General features: G+C 35.0%; 1 protein-coding gene across 4 annotated transcripts in view; it reads left to right on the top strand.

Moving 5' to 3' along the window:
• CEP83 (centrosomal protein 83) overlaps positions 1–19,933 on the top strand; it is a 176,987-nt gene that overhangs the window by 75,356 nt on the left and 81,698 nt on the right. For all 4 annotated transcript variants that reach the window (XR_012121525.1, XM_073213624.1, XM_073213625.1 and 1 more), the window contains 4 exons: positions 277–559; positions 1,004–1,154; positions 9,531–9,623; positions 14,355–14,486. Coding sequence is in view for 3 of the 4 variants with exons in the window: in XM_073213624.1 (XP_073069725.1) it covers positions 387–559; positions 1,004–1,154; positions 9,531–9,623; positions 14,355–14,486 (549 nt within the window). In the remaining variant the exon portion in view is untranslated. The remainder of the gene's footprint in view (positions 1–276; positions 560–1,003; positions 1,155–9,530; positions 9,624–14,354; positions 14,487–19,933) is intronic.

The following is a 19,933-nucleotide window of genomic DNA, read 5'->3' as shown; positions in this document are numbered from 1 at the left end:
ATGGTTTATGAATCCTGGAGTACCAAAATGGGAAAAGTCATACTTCTACTTAGATTAATACTTGAAGATGTGACCTTTACTGTCATAGAAATTTGTGTAGAATTAAAAATATTTGTTAAGATATGATTCAACTTTATTTTTTTATTTTTAAATGAACAATTGAAAATATGAAAATTGGGTTTTGTTATAGAAATGATAAGGAGAGTAAGAAGTGGTAAAAATATGTATCACTGCAGAAGTTCACTGATCGCTAACTAAGTGTGTTTCTCTATGCAGGTATAATTTGGCCTCCTGAGATTCTGTCTTATCAAGAAGGAAGATAACTAAGAGGACTTCTCTCTTGGGAAGAAAACTAAGAAAATAGGAAAGCCAGAACTTATTTTTATATGTTTGTCAGCTCACTTATCAATATGGACACTTTTCCCACCAGTTTTCCTCCTGGTGGAGACAGTGGGCTGACAAGTTCTCAGTCTGAGTTCCAAAAATTGTTACTTGATGAAAGGTTACGGTGTGAACATCATAAAAGTAATTATCAGATTCTGAAAGCTGAACACACAAGGTAAATTACTTACATTTAGAGATGAGGGGCTTGATTTAGAAAAAAACGTCTGAATGTTTGCTCTGGAACAACATATATAATTTTGTTATTTTGCAGTTATGCATTTAAAACTTCCTTAATACAGTAAAATTTTTGCTTTAACATTATTCATAACTAAGGATATCAAGGGGATTATGAATTTACAAGTCTTCTCTTAAAAATAGCACGACATATAAAACTAAATGTATCTAAGTGGTTAAATGTATTTTTTTTCCATCAATGTAAAATTGCATTCAGAAGTTACAGTGCTAATACTTAAATTGAAACTGTAAAGAAAAGATACTTGTGAATGTAATGAATATACGATACTGGTTTTGTTTTGTAGTGTTGGTTGACTTTACATAAAGTAATGCAATTAGAAAGCACAGGATTCATTTAAAATTGATTCCTTTTTTAAAAAATCAGGTTGCAAGATGAGTACATAAGGTCACAAAACGAACTCAAGCACCTGCTAAATGAAAAGCAAATTCACCAGGAAAAATTTCAGCTGCTGCTTGAAGAGCTAAGAGGGGAATTAGTAGAGAAAACTAAAGACTTAGAAGAAATGAAGCTTCAGGTAAGAAAATATATTTGCATTAGTGTAAAGGCAGTGAGATATTTAGTGAAGTTAGTAGTTTCGGTAAATTCTCTCTATATTCTTAATGATTATTTTGCTGTTATGTCCTGGTATTGTGATTTAATCTTCTTTCATATATTCTAGAATGTTAACCATGTAATGTTTAGTTATGAAACTGTTATTTTGTATAAATTTGTATTAAATTACCTGTTCTGATTCAACTAATATTTTACAATTTAGAATAATAGGAAGACCAGTTTGAGTTGATACAAATATTTAAAAATACTAAAGAATATTTTTTAAAGAAAGGTTTACTAGTTTTCCTTTAAGTATTATAACTAACTGGGCTAAAAAAGACTGATGGCTATTTTTAAGGAGCTTCTTAAAAAACACTGTAAAAACAATATTTGTACGTAATTTATGTGTGCAGTGTAAGGTAAATGGAGGTTCTAAAGCAGAGGATAGTATTGAAGTACTAACTACAGTTTCTTGGCATATTTTTCACACTATTAAGTTTTCATTTGCCTGGTAAGGAGAGTAAAGCTGAACTTCAGCATCGGTCAAACTTAGTATAAATTTCAAATTAGTAGGTATTAGTAGTGATATTTTCTAGTATTCATTTAATTTCTGAATAGCACCAGCTGTGTATTTCTGCCTATGTACTACTCGATACAAATAATAATGTATTATTAATATTGGAAGCATAAGTTAATAGAGTAAGGAGTCATCTTTCAATCTACCTAGAATGACTTATCACTCAATTCCTGGATTCCTTGGCAGCAGTGTTGGAAATTAGTCATTCAGTATCTTCTTGAAATTGTTGGGAACATCACCACTTACCTTGGTTTGGAGCCTCCACTATGCTTACTGTTTAATTCCTAGGTATATTTGGTACATTTAAATAAAAATCTCAGAAGTGGAAGTTGAAAAGGAAAATGTAATTTAAGCTTCTAGAATTGGTGGATTAATTTGCAGAAGTTGAGAGGCCTCTATGACGAATCTGTGTGCATTGTACACTAAGCATTGTTTGGGCACTGGAGATGTAATTGCTCTGTGTCTTGAGAGTAACATCTAGGCATGTTATTTGTACCAAACACATGAAAACAGTAAGCTTAAGAAGTCTGGAGTGACTATGTTATTATCAGATAAAATGGACTCAAGATAAAGAGAGTATCACTAAAATTAAAATGACATTTTTATGACCAAAAAGGGATCAGTTTACCAGGGAGATGATGAACTTCAACAAAAAGCTATTTTTTTATTCCTTAGTTTTCTCATGTAGTGAAGGGGATAGTGTTGTTACCTAATAGTCATTATGAGAACATGTGTATTTTATAACAGTATAGTGTCTGCCATATAGTAGATACTCATAAATGATGGCTGTTTTTATTCTATTTGAATGTAGGCTTATGAAAGCATGAACTTCCTTCATTGTGTCTCTACTGCGAAGACAGTGCCTAGAAAATATTTGTTGAATGAATGTCATGAATAAACAGACTAAATGAATGAGTTAGAATTTTCTGTTTATGTATAAGAAACAGAAATTTTTTTGCCTTTTCTGTCTTATAAGTACCTGACACCTTATCTGTTCTCTTACAGGTTTCTTACAGAAACCTTATCAGTTTTCTCTGGTAAGAGTTGAATTGTGTTCCCCAGAAAGATATGTTGAGGTTCTAGCTCCCAATACCTTAGAATATGACCTTATCTGGAAATAGGGACCTTGCAGATATAATTACTTAGGATGAGGTCATATTGAAATATGATGGGCCCTTAATCCTATATGACTGGTGTCCTTATAGGAAGAAAACAGAGACAGAAACACACCAGTGTCACCAGTGAGAGGTGAGGGGAAGGGAAGGTAGGCTGGGGAAACTGTCCTGTGATGACAGAAGCAGAGACTGAGGTGCCATAGCTGCCAAAGAGCACTAAGGATTGCTGCACACCACTAGACACTAGGACGAGGCAAAGAAAAATTCTTCCCTGAAGGTTTCAGCAGGAGCATGGCCTTGACTTTGGGCTTCTAGCCTCCAGAACTCTGAAACAATAAGTTTCTGTTGTTTTAAGCCACACAGTTTGTGGTATTTTGTTATGGCAGCTCTAGGGAACTGATATACTATCCAACACAGAATTCCTGTGTGGTACATCCATGATACAGGGATTGTCACGCTCTGCTTCAGGGCTCTCAGTGCTCCAGAACCCAGTGAACTTTTAAAGTGATCCAGTTCCGTTTATGGATTGGCGTATGTTAAGCGTTTTCTTTCACTGGAATGAAAACATCCTCCCTGCAGCCCCCTGTTGGTTCTTGTACTGTCCTCAGATTTACAGAAAATAACTTTGGACATTTCTCCACATGATTCCCAAATGTTAACCAACAAAAATAATTTATTTGGTAATGTTTCTGTTTTTTGAGATACAAATACCTCATTTCTATGGCAAAATTTTATCTGGGAAAAATAAGCTAAGGAAACATGGGTACATATATTGAAGCATTTAGCTACTTGCTTTAATGTATATTTGCAATTTGTACAAATTGTGAATTAAGTAAAGTTAAGAAAATTCAACAAAGTAAGATCAGCAGGAAATATTTCAATGAAGGTTTATGAAAGATGGTTATTTAAAAAATACACATGTATTATTATATTGTCTACCTGCAAAGTGCCTTTTATTAGTTAAGATTTAATATCCTTTTGGCTTTTTAAAAAATTTTTTAAAAAAATTAAGATATCATTGATAAACTGTTATGAAGGATTCACATGAACAACATTGTGGTTTCAACATTTACCCTTATTATCAAGTCTCCCCACCCCCAACCCCATTGCAGTCACTGTCTGTCAGCACAGTAAGATGCTATAGAATCATTATCCCTTTGGCTTTTATAGACAAATGATATGAAAGACATTAATTTAAAGAATATTTCTGCATCACTTGTGTAGTTATAGTGAATGTGAATAATAGTGACTAGCTCATAGGATGATTATAAAGGTAAAATGAGACAATGCATAGAAAGTGTTGGTACAGAACTTTGATGGAGTAAGTGGTTAGAACATGTTAATATTATTATTGTTATTTTCCATTGTGGCAAAATAATGGGATCATTTGATGTATTTCTGATAAAAAATTTTTTTTATGACTTCACCAAAAATTATATGCTTTCTTTGTGCCAGGCAGTGAAAACTATATAATTGGCATGTTTTCATATTATTTCGCTGCTAGGACTCTCAGCAAAGTTTATTTAGTTTCAGTCATGAATTTTTAAAAAATCTCTGGCACAGCAGTATTTGTGCTTAAAATATTCTTTGAAAGACATTGGTCTGTTTTATATTTGCAATATGTCAAGTGTTGGAGTAGTAAAGATTTGTTTTTATATATTTAACATAGGTAATGACACAGAGACTGTTGTATGATAAATCATTCTTTTAAGTTTCTTTTGAGACAAGTAGTTGCAGTATTCCATTAGAAATCTAAGACATAGCATAATTTCCACTTAAATGGCACAGGAAAAATCCTCTAATTCTGCCTTTTGGTTTGTGTGTGCTTGGGGTTGTGGGAGACTGATTTTCTTCCGTGTGTGCTTGTTTTTAGTAAGATTTTTAGGAGGTAATGAAAACAAGTCTTACACTTGGAGGCCATTTATTAGAGACCTCAGAAATCACAAGATTTCCACATAGTCAACAATTTCAGTGTTCTTTTTTCCTTTGAGTAGATCCATATTTCCATCAGTATCATTTTCCTACTATACTAAGAACTTTCTGTAACATGTCTTATCATGCACATCTACTGGTGAGAAATTATTTTCAGCTTTTATATATCTTTAAAAAAAGTATTTTAAAAGATACTTTTGCTTAGATTTGACTTATGGGTTGACAGATTTCTTCCCCTAGTACTTTAAAGATGTTGCTCTTCAGTCTTCTCACTTAACATTGTTTCGCATAAGAAATTTGCTGTCATCCTTCTCTTTGTTGTGTGTATGTAGTGTGTCTATTTTCTGAGCTGCTCTTAAAATTTTCTCTTTTTTGCTGATTTTGAACAAGTTGATTGACATGTCTTTGCACTTTTCTTCATGTTTCTGGTGCTTTGAGTTTACGGAGCTTCTTGGGTATGTGTGTTTATAGTTTTCGTCAAATTTAGGAAATTTTAGACACTGCTTCTCAAGATACTTTTTCTGCTTCCTCTTTCATCTCCTTTGGGGACTCTGGTATTAGTCCCCAGATTTAAAATTTTCCCATACCTCACTGATATTCAGCTTATTCTTAGTGTTTGTTATCCCGTTGTTTCATTTTAGGTAGTTTCTGTTATTGTGTCATCAGGTGCACTGAATTTTTCTTCTGCAGTGTCTCCTCTGTCATTAATCCCATACAGTGTGTTTTTCATCTCAAAAATTGTAGTTTTTATCTTCAAGTCCAATGTTGGTCTTTTTCATAACTTCCTTTTCTCTGCTTAATGTGTTAAATCTTTTTTCCAGCTTTCTGAACATATGGAATTCAGTTAAAATAACTTTTAACATTTTTGCTAATTCTAACACCTGTATCATTTCTCATTGGTTTTTGGTTGCTTGATATTCTTTTCCTGCTTCTTGGCATGCATGGCAAATTTTTGTTGGACACTAGATATTTTTGTGTTCTGATAAATATTCTTGAGCTTTGTTCTGGGACACAGTTCCTTGGAAACAGTTTCATCTTTCTGGGTCTTGCTTTTAAGATTTGAACAGCTTAGTGTTTAGTATAATGTGAATTATTTTCAACTGCTGAGATCCTCGGGAGGACTCTACTCATTTTTCTATCAAATGAAGTTTTTCAGTATGGCTTTTGGGAAAGGGACCTATTCGCAGCTCTGTGTGAGCTCTGAGTACTTAACCCTCTAATTCTTTCAGGTGGTTCTTTTCCTGGCTTTGGGTAATTTTTCCTTTCATCAGTGTGCCGATCAGTACTCTACTGAACGGATTGAGAAGGATCTTTTGCAGATCGTCTTAATTTGTTTTCTGTGCCATCCTCCTCTCTGCTGCCCAGTCTTGTGACTCAAGCCACACCCGTCTCCTTGGACTCTTAGTTCCATCTCCTCAGATCTGGGAGGCTGTCAGACTGCCTGGGTGTTCCTTCTGTGCCATGGCCTGGAAGCTTTTGCAAAGCTCACTTGGTTTTCTGTCTCTCAGGGTTCTTTGTTTGCTTCATTATATCAGTGCCTTGAAAACTGTTGTTTGATTTTTATCCATTCTACTATTTGTTTTAGGCAGAAGAGTAAATCTGGTTTTTTGCAATCTGCTGGGAGTAGAAACACTTTTATTTTTAATTAACTTTCAAATTATGGAACTCTCAAATAAGTACCAAAGTAGAGAGAATGGTGTAATGTATCCCCATGTATCTATCACCCAACAACAATAATTTCAATAATTATCATCTCTGAGCCATTCTTGTTTTATCTTCAGACACCATCCTCTTTGTTCAGTCCCTCACCCCTCTGGTTTATTTTTAAGCAAAGCATATTATCTCAACTCTTTATAAATATTTTATAATATATCTCTACAGACATACCTCATATTATTGAGCTTCACAGATACTGTGTTTTTACAAATAGGAGGTTTGAGTAACCCTATATTGAATAAGTCTATAGGTGCCATTTTCCCAATAGCATTTGCTTACATTGTGTCTGTGTCACATTTTGGTAACTCTCACAATATCTCAGAATTTTTCATTATTATATTTGTTATGGTGACCTGTGATCAGTGATCTTTGATGTTACTATTGTAATTATTTGGGAACGCCATTAACTGTGATAGAAGGTAGTGAACTTAATTGATAAATATTCTGTGTATTCTGGCTGTTCCACCTACTGGCCATTCTCCCTCCTCTGTCCCTATCTTCTCACCCCAAGACACAGCAGTATTGAAATTAGACCAATTAATAAACCTGCAGTGGCCTTTAAGTGTTCACATGAAAGGAAAAGTCAATCACTGTGGTGAACTTCACTGTGGTCTTATTTTCAGAAATTGCCACAGCCACCCCAACCTTTAGCTACACCACCCTGAACAGTCAGCAGCCAACAACATTGAAGCAAGGCAGTCCATTAGCAAAAAGATTACAACTTGCTAAAAGTTCAAATGATGGTTAGCATTTTTAATTAAAGTATATACAGTGTTATTTTAGACATAAGGCTGTTGTACACTTAATAGAATGCAGTATAGTATAAACATAACTTTCATATGCACTAGGAAACCAGAAAATCCATTTGCCTCACTTTACTGCAATAGTCGATTCATTGCGGTGGTCTGGAACTAAATCTGCAACATCTCTGAGGCATACCTGTGTTATATATACCAAGGCAATCCCCCCTTTAACAGCATAACCACTACTGTCATTCCTAAAAATACTTATTCCTTAGTTCCTCTTGATATCACATCTTTGTTCAGTTTTCCTTAATTTCCTCAGTTTTACTTGTTTGTTTGTTCTTAAGGTTGGTTTGTTTAAAACAGGATCCACATAAGATTTACCTATTACTCTCTACCTTTTAATTACCACCCTGTCTCAGTTTGGATCTTGATACTATCACCCAGGGATTCTTAACATTATAAACCTGATTATAACAGAAGCTGTATCTGTTTTCTCTAGCCACATTCACTGCCTCTCCATCCCACAACCATCAGTTCTCTTCCACCAAAGGTTTTCATCCATCTTACTTATTCCTAAATATAGGTATGGTTATTCCGTTTTAAGGTTAAAAACCTTCAATGAATAAGAAAGGTAAAGAAAAATGTGTATAGTATGACTTTCTTTATATAAAATGTAAAATGGTTTTTATATATGCTTCTACGTTGATAGATTATTTTAAGGATACATAAAAACTAAGTGGTTTCTTCCTCAGGGAAACTGGATGGCTGAAGTAAAAAACTTAGCTTTTTAATCTTTATGTTTTATTTGAATTATTTTATTTATGGTATTATATTTATTCATGTTAAGTAAAAAAAGTTTTTTCCAAGTAAATACTACTGAACACTGAGTAAATTGTAAGAATATGATCTTGGTATTCAGAAATTGTCTATTCTCGTTCCCATCTCTTTTTTTTTGTTCCCGGCCAGGATGCAGCTCTAGGTGGCATTTGGGAATGCTGTCACCATGACCTTTGTTGTCACAGCATCTGGAGATTGCTGTCAGCACTAATGCACAGGGAACCAGGATTCTGAATTTCCTGTAGTGCTTAGTGTGGTCCCATCAATTTAGTTCACCTTTGAGGACCATTTTCCTCCACAGAGGATTTAAAATTTTATCAATTCTTTGGTTTGGGGTTCTACCTAAACTTTAGTTTTCCCATTCATTTGATGTGCCATTCTTTCTATCCTACATATAATTTCTCTTGGTCTTCACCTATCTGGTAAGCCCAGATTGCCTATTTTTATACCTATTTGTATGTGTAAGTTATTTATCTTATAAGAGTTTGAATTTCTTACTGGGAGAGAGATGCTTCCTGTGAGTTTTTGTGATCTTTAGAGAGTTAGATTCTGTGTGTGCTTCAATTTCTGTGTAAATGGGATGATAATACAGCTGTATTATAGATTGTTGCTAGGATTTAGTAAGTTACTCATGGAAGGTATTTAGAATAGTATGTTATGTAGATATTAGTATGTTGTACAATGCTTTCTTTATATATAGTAGGTATTCACTGAGTAAAAATTTTACAGTATTTGGAGTATTGATAAATGAGTGAATTAAACTGAACATTATTCTTAGTTTTCATAAATAATGTTAATGCATACCAGGTTTGCTTTTTTTTTAAACAACCATTGTTTGTTCATTAACTAATTCATCCAGAAAATAGTAATTGAAGGGGTTCTTACCTGCCAGACAGTAGTTTAAGGTGTTGGGAACATCATAGTGAATAAAGACCATGTTAAGGAGTTACATAGGTACTTAATTACATATTGAAGTACAAGATATTATAATAGGCAAGAGTCTAAATTAATTCTGTGGTCAGAGTAAAAACTAGCCTTTTCTGATATGAGTCTGAAGAATTCTCTATGGTATATGAAACTATCACACCATTTTTTTCCTTGCTTTAGAAAATAGACTACTAGCTGTAGTATCCAACATGCTACCTTTAGCTGCCAATGTAGTTATTCCTAACAATAATAATAGTCAGTGACTATTTTTACCTCTTGATGACATATCTGAGAATTTTTGATATCCCAGAGTGTGAAATTGAGATTCATAAAATATTGTTTCAAATGATGGTTCTTTGTATGTAATGCTTACTATAAAATTAGGTATATTGTCAAATTGCTATGAATTGAATCCATAGAATTCATGGAGGGTTTGAAACTTGGCACATTCTTGATTTTAATATTTGTGATTCCATATTTAAAATTGTTTGTATTTCTTTACATGTTAGGTATTGACTCCACAGAAGTTAGAATTGTTACGAGCCCAAATACAACAAGAATTAGAAACTCCTATGAGAGAACGTTTTAGGGCTCTCGATGAAGTAAGTCGTTTTTCTTTTTATTAAGGTCTCATTGATATACAATCACACGAACAAAATTGTGATTACTAGATGCCCCCCATTATCAAGTCCCCACCACATACCTCATTAGAGTCACTGTCCATCAGCGAAGTAAGATGCTGTAGAGTCACTACTTGTCTTTGTGCTATACTGCATTCCGCACTGCCATATTGTGTGTACTAATAATAATGCCCCTTTATCCCCTTACCTCTCCCTTCCCACCCACCCTGCCCAGTCCCTTTTCCTTTGGTAACTGTTAGTGCATTCTTGCGTTCTGTGAGTCTGCGGCTGTTTTGTTCCTTCGGTTTTTTCTTTGCTCTTATGCTTCACAGATGAGTGAAATCATTTGGTACTTGTCTTTCTCTGCCTGGCTTATTTCACTGAGCATAATACCCTCTAGCTCCATTCATGTTGCAAATGGTAGGATTTGTTTTCTTCTTATGGCTGAATAATATTCCATTGTGTATATGTACCACATCTTCTTTATCCATTCATCTACTGATGGACACTTAGGTTGCTTCTATTTCTTGGCTGTTGTAAATAGTGCTGCGATAAACATAGGGGTGCATACGTCTTTTTGAATCTGGGTTCTTGTATTCTTAGGGTAAATTCCTAGGAGTGGAATTCCTGGGTCAAATGGTATTTCTATTTTGAGGAACCTCCATACTGCTTTCCACAATGGTTGAACTAATTTACATTCCCACCAGCAGTGTAGGAGGGTTCCCCTTTCTCCACATCCTCGCCAACATTTGCTGTTGTTTGTCTTTTGGATGTTGGCCATCCTAACTGGTGTGAGGTGATATCTCATTGTGGTTTTAATTTGCATTTCTCTGATCATTAGTGATGTGGAGCATCTTTTCATGTGCCTGTCGGCCATGTGAATTTCTTTTTTGGAGAAGTGTCTGTTCAGATCCTCTGCCCATTTTCTAATTGGGTTATTTGCCTTTTGGTTGTTGAGGCACATGAGCTCTTTATATATTTTGGATGTCAACCCCTTATCGGATCTGTCAACTATGAATATGTTCTCCCATACTGTAGGATGCCTTTTTATTCTACTAATGGTGTTCTTTGCTGTACAGAAGGTTTTTAGTTTGATATAGTCCCACTTGTTCATTTTTGCTTTTGTTTCCCTTGCCTGGGGAGATATGTTCATGAAAAAGTTGCTCATGTTTATGTTCAAGAGAGTTTTGCCTATGTTTTCTTCTAAGAGTTTTATGGTTTCATGGCTTACATTCAGGTCTTTGATCCATTTCGAGTTTACTTTTGTGTATGGAGTTAGACAGTAATCCAGTTTCATTCCCTTGTATGTAGCTGTCCAGTTTTGCCAATACCAGCTGTTGAAGAGGCTGTCATTTCCCCATTGTATATCCATATCCATGGCTGCTTTATCATATATTAATTGACCATATATGTTTGAGTTTATATCTGGCCTCTCTATTCTGTTCCATTGGTCAGTGGGTCTGTTCTTGAGCCAGTACCAAATTATCTTGATTACTGTGGCTTTGTAGTAAAGCTTGAAGTTGCAAGTGTAATCCCCCTGCTTTATTCTTCCTTCTCAGGATTTCTTTGGCTATTTGGGGTTTTGTGGTTCCAGATGAATTTTAGAACTATTTGCTCTCATTCGTTAAGAATGCTGTAGGTATTTTGATAGGGATTACATTGAATCTGTAGATTGCTTTAGGCAGGATGGCCATTTTGACATATTAATTCTTCCTACCTAAGAGCATGGGATGAATTTCCATTTATTAGTGTCCTCTTTAATTTCTCTCAAGAGTGTGTTGTAGTTTTCAGCCTGTAGGTCTGTCACTGCTTGGTTAAGTTTATTCTTAGGTATTTTATTCTTTTTGATGCAATTGTGAATGGAATTGTTTTCCTGATTTCTCTTCCTTCTAGTTCATCATTAGTGCATAGGAATGCAACAGATTTCTGTGTATTGATTTTGTATCCTACAACTTTGCTGAATTCAAATATTAGTTCTAGTAGTTTTGGAGTGGATTCTTTAGGGTTTTTTATGTGCAATATCATGTCATCTGCAAACAGGGACAGTTTAACTTCTTCTTTACCAATCTGGATGCCTTTTATTTCTTTTTGTTGTAGGATTGCTGTGTCTAGTACCTCCAGTACTATGTTGAATAAAAGTGGGGAGAGTGGCATCTTAAAGGAAAAGCTTTCAGCTTCTCACTGTTAAATATGATGTTAGCTGTGGGTTTGTCATATATGGACTTTGTTATGTTGAGGTGCTTGCCCTCTCTATCCATTTTGTTGAGAGTTTTTATCATGAATAGGGTTGAATTTTGTCAAATGCTTTTTCAGCATCTAGAGTGATGATCGTGTGATTTTTGTCCTTTTTATTGATACAGTGGATGATATTGATGGATTTTCAAATGTTGTACCATCCTTACATCCCTGGGATGAATCCCACTTGATCATGATGTGTGATCCTCTTGATGTATTTTTGAATTTGGTTTGTTAATGTTTTGTTGAGTATTTTTGCATCTATGTTCATCAGGGATATTGGTCTGTAGTTTTCTTTCTTTGTGGTGTCTTTGTCTGGTTTTGGTATTAGAGTGATGCTTGCTTCATAGAATGAGTTTGGAAGTATTCCCTCCTCTTTTATTTTTTTGGAAAACTTTAAGGAGAATGGGTATTATGTCTTCTGTAAATGTCTAATAAAATTTATCAGTGAAGCCATCTGGTCCAGGGGTTTTGTTCTTGGGTAGTTTTTTGATTACTGATTCAATTTCATTGCTCTTAATAGGTTTGTTCAGATTTTCTGTTTCTTCCTGGGTTAGTCTTGAAAGCTTGTATTTTTCTTAAAAAAAAAAATGTGTCTATTTCTTCTAGGTTATCCAGAAAGTAAGTAATTTATATAGAAGGAACTATGCATTTTTTTTCATGTGGCTGTGAAAGTCTTGATGAAAAGCACCACTTCCTTACTCAGAAGCCCTGTAATAGGTTCCCTTCTTACTCAGAGTCCTCTTGGTGGTCTGTAAGGCTGCAGAGGATTGGAGCTCATTACCTCTCTGACTTCTTTCCTCCCTCCACATTGGCCCCCTTGATGTTTCTTTGGCACTCCAGGAGTGGTGCAGTTTAAGAGTCTTTGCTCTAGCTATTACCTCTGCCTTGAACACTCCTTCCAGATTATCACTTTACCAACCTTCTTTGACCAACTCCTGCCTTCATTTAATATTGCAGCATGTCTTTCCTATCACTCCTTTGACCTTTGAGTCCCCACTTACTCTTCTTTACATTTTTCTCTGGTACTTACCATCTTCTAATATGATATATAATATTTATTGTGCCTTTGAAAATTTTTTCCTCTTTTACCACCTCTAAAATTTAAGTTGCATGAGAGAAGGAATCTGGCTCACTGTTACATTTCAAATTCCACAAACAGTTCCTAGTATATAGTAAGTGCTCAGTTAATATTTGTTGAATGAAAGAATGAATTTCATGCAACCTCAAAGAAGTAAAAACTTAACAGTTTTCCTTCAGATTGAGATAAGTCTCCTTATATGAAATGTTGGTATAATATAACTAAATGTTTAATAAAGGAAACAGGAAAAAATGAGAGATATCATGACTATGCTGTACATTTTATATATGTAACCTTATTTAACAAATATACTGCGCCTTGCACATAACAAAGGAGTATTGTCCTCTTCAAAATGAATCCCTTTGGAAAGCCGTAGTCTAGTGATGCTGCCAGTGCACAGAACAGTTGTGGAATCCTCTTATTTAAGTGGATTACTGGCTTGATAGTGTCATCTTGTGAATGTCCTCCTGCTGGATAACCAAAGCATTATGGTTTGAGGGTAGATTTAATTTTTGGATGGAAAGAAAATCACTAAGGCAGGTGATCAAGATAAGTAAAAACATTAAAAAATATCAAAAGAAAGTATGTCTCTAATAAAATCATGAAACCCATTTTCTTGGGTTGTAAACTGGCCTTGAAGAGAAATCTTGCAAATGAAGATTTACAGTGAGCTGCCTTGTTACTTCATTTCCTAAGGCATGTTGTTTTAATTTCCTAATGCATGTTATTCAATTTCCTGATGCATGGAATTCCTTTATCTTTCTCCTCTCTTGCCTAAGTTGAGTTTAAGAGTGCCAGCAATTTTTTAATGTTAGGAAGTATAGGTGGCATGCCAGGGGATTTCATGTGTTTCTAGTTAGTCAGGAGAGTTGGTGCTATACACAGTCTTCAGACTGATAACGAGTTAAACTGTCATCATAATATTTGATTGAACCTTAAGTTAGTATAGTAACTATTTCAAATAATCTCTCATCCAGTTTGAATTCACCCTGACTTTAAGGGGACGTTTTTTATATTTTATTAGATAATTAATTTTTTAAATCTAACTGTATTTTGAAAGGTATACTGTATTCTTGAATATTATTTTATTAAGCCCAAGGTCAAAACTTTTGACATGCTACACATTTTTATCATTATAAGAACCAGTGCAGACATAAGGTTAGTTGAATGGTAATTTGCTTTATGGGTAACTTTTCAGGAATGCACTAAATCTCTATGTAGGATACTTGTCATAAAAACTTCCAACGTTTATTTACAATTCTGTTAAGCTTATATGTTACTTTTAGAATGACTTTCAGTATGATGCAGTTTAAAATTATATTTGCAAAAGTGATTTTGGAATGAGTACAAATTTCATTTAAAAATCTGTGATACATTGCAGTCTCCATTTTATTTAGGAAGTTGAAAAGTACAGAGCTGAATACAATAAGCTTCGCTATGAACATACATTTCTCAAATCAGAATTTGAACACCAGAAAGGAGAATTTGCACGTACTTTAGAAGAAGAAAAAATAAAATATGAATCAGAGGTAAGTGATTGATTACATTAGTCATTATCCTTCTAGTCAATAAAAGTTTATCATCATACATGTTTTATAATTCCCAAGTTAGAGTTGATTGCACAATTAAGTTTTGTTAATGGCAAAGTATTTGTAATGATTTCACCTGCTCAATTGTACCATTTTTATTGTGAATGTTCTTTTTTGGCTTTTAGATTTTCCTGTTCTTTTTCTCCTTTATTTTGCTCCAGTCTGTCGAGATAGACAAAGTCTCTTTTCTCACATAGCCACAGAGATAGATTTCTCTTTGCAAATACAGTTCATGCTATTCCTTATCACTGTTCCTTCTATACTGTTAGGAACCAAACCACATCCAGGATGGTTCTGGCTGTCTGCCCATGCACCTTGTTTCCACTGATACCAACAAGGGTTTAAAACTTAGGGTACACCCAACACCTTCAAAGTGTGCCTTGTTCTTTGTAACACCTGCACCTAGAGCTTTCTCTCTGCTGCCCACAGCATGCACCCACCCCTGCTCTATCTCTGTTGTTTTTGGCAGTCTTTCTAATCATTTTGTGGTTTGTCTCCTAATTTTTCTGAGAACAGGGTTTGTGTTTCTCGAGAAGTTCTTTATGTTGCTTTTAGGTGATTTTTCAGGATGGAAAGAGAAAAATACCAATTTTATCATGCTGTATTCAAATGAGAAACCCAGTGCTAAAACTGAAGGAACAAAATAGCAGCAGACTCAGAGACTCCAAGAAGGGACTATTGGTTACCAAAGGGGAAGGGTTTGGGAGGGCAGGTGGGGAGGGAGGGAGAAGGGGATTGAGGGGTATTATGTTTAGTACACATGGTGTGGGGGATCACGGGGAAAACAGTGTAGCACAGAGAAGACAAATAGTGAATCTGTGGCATCTTACTATACTGTTGGACAGTGACTGAATTGGGGTATGGGTGGGGACTTGATAATATGGTTAAATGTAGTAACCACATTGTTTTTTCATGTGAAACCTTCATAAGAGTGTATATCAATACCTTAATAAAAATTTAAAAAGAAAAAGAAATCCAATGCTAATTGAATTTGTTAAAAATAGTGTGGTATCTGTAGTTACATGAAACATTTTATGTATAAATATATCTGTATTATATATTTATTTCATTATCTTTATTTGGAATTAAGAGTTAAAATATACTGACCTTCCTTTTCTGCTTACTAATTGGATCAAACTGATTTATCAGTAAGCAAGCTGTTCCATGGTTGTTCATTATGTAATAAGCTGTATGAACTTTGGATCATTTGAGTCTGATAGTAAATACAGTACCACAATAAATATTTATGATAGTCCTATGTTTAAAAAATTCTTTATAGCTTTAAATGTTTTGTTTGCATTTGATCTCATATCTGTAATAGAAGATCTCATATTGTAGATGTGGCAAAGCTTTCTGATTTTCTCCATTTTAAATGATAACATTGAAGCATATCATAAGTGGCTTGCTCAAAGTCTCACAGAAAGTCAGTAGCCAGGTTAACAGTAGAACTTAGGTAGCCCAGGTCCCTGTCCAGAGTTTTAAGTTTGAAATTACCAGTGATTTGAAGTTGCCACATTAATAAGGGCCATCCAATAGCTGTAATTCTGTTGAGAGACAGTTTATCTGGCCTTCTTATGTTTATGAAAGGTTTTGAATCTGTATTTATGACAGATTTAAAGGAACTGTATATTAAAGTTTTCTTGTGAAAAATAGCTAGAAAAGTAAAACTTTCTGGTAAGACCAGGAATTCACATCTCTCATGATAATCGGAATTATGAAGAATGTATGAAAACAGATACTTTATCTTATGAAAATGGTAGTATCTTGATTTCTGAATGCATTTGGATCTAAGTACATTATTAAGTCTGGGATTTCATACAAATGAAATTCTAAAGTTGCATATATAGACATTATTTAAGAGTCATTCTCAAATTTAACAATTTAAACTGGTATAAAATATATTTATACTAAAAATAATTGGATTTCCTTACATTAACTAAGGATCAAACAATACTTTTGCATTTTCACTTCTAGAGATAAAAGAAGGAGCTGAGCATTCTTTAGTGGGTTGGTTCTTAGGGGATTACTTAGGAAGATTTTGTTAGTGTTTTCCTGAGAGGTACTCCAAGAATTTATATCTCCCTCGTGATAATCAGAATTATAAAGAATATATAAAAGCAGATACTTTATCTTATGAAAATGATAGTATCATGATTTCTCAATGCATTTGGTTGTAAGTACATTATTAAGTCTGGAACTTGATACAGATGAAATTCTAAAGTTGCATATATAGACATTATTCAAAAGTAGTACTATGGTGTTTTCACTATGTTATTAGGACCTAATTTTATATTATTCTGCGAATAGTAATGAAGAGCAGTACAAAGAGTTTTAGATGTAGGCGGTTATACTAGTAGCCTTTAAAGAGTGAAGAAGTCCTTCAGTGGCGACGTATGACAGTCTCTTGGGGGAGGGGTAGTGAGCACTGAATCGCATGAAACACTGTCAGAGTGACAATCATGATGACAGCCACCTGAGATTATCCCATCATGCTTTCCAAATTGCACTCTACCTTGGTTTTTATGGGGCTGGTGAGAAGCAAAAGTTCCTGTGGCAAAAAGGACTTTTCTGGGTCCCTGTCACTACATGGTTGATTGTTCTTAGAAGACTGGTAGCACAAAACGGGTAATGCACTCCTAGTTTTGGTCCTCATCCTGATGTCAGTAGACATCATGAAACCTCTCAGAACACTTCCTTTCTGTTCTGGTAGGTTCTGAAGTTCTATCTGGAGTGCTGCTTTAGGCTCAGATGGATCCTTTATCTAAAATATTCCAAGTTCTCTGACTTGCATCCTTCTCAGATTACCTTGAACCACATTATAATAGGCAAAAGTCTCCCAAATTGAAGTTAAATATTTTACAGTATGAGTTATCTGGTGGATTGATTTTGGCAAGCTTTCAGAAGGGCTTTATGAAATTTCATTCATTAAAATTCTCTTTGTGAATTCAGTTTAAATATCTAAAAAATTAAACTTTTTACATGTAAAAATTAAAATATTTTAGATGTTCATTTAGTGTGACATCTGGAACTGGCTTAATTTCTGTGTTTATCAGTGTCCTTATGTGTAAAATGGTATTAACAAAAGTACCTATATAATGGAGTTGTGAGGATTTAATGAATTAATGTGTCAAGTGCTTTTTAGATAAGTACCTAGCACATACTGTAAGCATTCAATTAATGCTAGCTATTATTATTATTATTTAAAATTCCACATCCTCAAATTTCTTCAGGATGTTTATCCTTTTACTTTAGCATGCTCGAGTTTTCAATGTCAGACTGCACTCTAATATTTCTAAATAGTTGGTTACAGTACCTGCATCTCCTACCTTCATCTCACACCCAGCATTTGACAGCTCTACTTTCAGATGTTCTGCTCTGACTTTTTTTTTTTTTAGAGGGCATCTCTCATATTTATTGATCAAATGGTTGTTAACAACAATAAAATTCTATATAGGGGGGTCAATGCTCAATGCACAATCATTAATCCATCTCAAGCCTAATTCTCGTCAGTCTCCAATCTTCTGAAGCATAACGAACAAGTTCTTACATAGTGAATAAATTCTTGGAATGGTGAACAGTACAAGGGCATTCATCACAGAAACTTTCGGTTTTGATCACGTATTGTGAACTATAAACAATCAGGTCAAATATAAATATTCATTTGATTTTTATGCTTGATTTATATGTGGATCCCATATTTCTACCTTTATTATTACTATTATTTTTATTTTTAATGAAATGCTGACGTGGTAGGTAGATGCAAGATAAAGGTAGAAAACATAGTTTAGTGCTGTGAGAGGGCAAATGTAGATGATCAGGTGTGTGCCTATGGACTAAGTATTAATCCAAGCTAGAAAAGGGCAGCAAAACATCCACGGATGCAGAAGATTTCTCTCAAAACAGGGGGGGTGAGGTTCTGAGCCTCACCTCTGTTGATCCCCAATTTCTCACCTGATGGCCCCCCTGCAACTGTGCCTGTCTTAGGTTGTTCCTCCCTTGAGGAATCTTACCCGTCTCTGGCTAACCAGTCACCTTCCGGGGCCATACAGGGAAATGTAAAGTTGGTAAGTGAGAGAGAAGCCATATTGTTTGAAAAGGTTAGCTTTTTACTTCTTTGCAGATTTATGCCCTGTGGCTTCTATGCCCAGCACTTGTCTCGTGGTATCTTTACCACCTGGAGGACTTATGATACTCGGTAAATTCGATATGAGGCACGAATTCTATTTAAGGGTTGTAATTAGGAAGGAAGAAGAAAAGCTATAGAGGTAGCATATGGAAGAAAATATGGGAGGATTGATTATTTCTTTGACGTATCTTCTTGTAGAGTACCTTAAGCATGTATAGGTTTTAAACTACCAACTAACTTGCACTCACATATTAACATAATAGGATTACGGTGACATAAACAAAGCAAATCTATAATTACCATCCATCTCCAGTGAAGCCAAGAAAACCATTTAGGCATCCTAGGCATTTGTGAAAATTTGTCTATGATATGATGGATATTGTCCAACTGTACTTGAACAGTCTGAGAGAAATCAGACAAATTAAAGCAACCCATTTCTGGGATCTGTTCACATCCCATATGTTCTTTTAACCGTAGATAGTCTATAGTCATAAGATTTTGGAGTGCTACAACTTGCACCCCTCCCAACTCCTGGTTGAATTCCAACAGTACAGATCCGGTCAAATTCGTTGTCTCACTGTATGCACATGCCAGCCTAGACATCTCCCTCCTCATTCCAGTGGCAAGTGCAAGAAACAGTGGGGTGGATACAGCCACAACCGCAGCATCGTCTGGATCCCTGTGGAGATGTTTTGATGATCATCGCCCGGCACAACTCCTCCAGAGAGTGCTGATGCTGGAAGCTCCTCCTCATATCATATCTTAGTTCATTTTCTGGGTATCCAAGCTAGGCCTTGATCTTCTGCATAGAAACAAACAGACCCTTTGCCCACACTTTGACATGCCCTCTATACCACTGTGCGGAACTCATTGGAGGTCAACACACAGGAACTGCTTTTTTTTTTTTTTTTAAGAGAAAGGAATATTATCAGAAAAGAGTACCTCCATAGCTGATCATCTGACATCCTTTAAGTGATCAACATTAAGGATATTTAAAGCATGCGTTGATCTTTGATTTACCAATAGCTTTATCCTATCAAGGAGTAATCCCCCTTTTCTTTCTTTTTTTTTTTTTTAATCTTTAATCTACAGTTACATGAAGAATATTATGTTTACTATGCTCTCCCCTATATCAGGTCCCCCCTAAAAACCACATTACGGTTACTGTCCATCAGCTTAGCAAAATGTTGTAGAATCCCTACTTGTCCTCTCTGTGTTGTGCAGCCCACCCTCCCCTTTCTCCCTACCCCCCCATGCATGC

Source organism: Manis javanica, chromosome 10, assembly GCF_040802235.1.
Source record: "Manis javanica isolate MJ-LG chromosome 10, MJ_LKY, whole genome shotgun sequence".
Classification (NCBI taxonomy): Eukaryota; Metazoa; Chordata; class Mammalia; order Pholidota; family Manidae; genus Manis; species Manis javanica.
The sequence above is the reverse complement of the archived record's forward strand: the minus strand, read 5'-3'. Positions and strand labels throughout refer to the sequence as shown.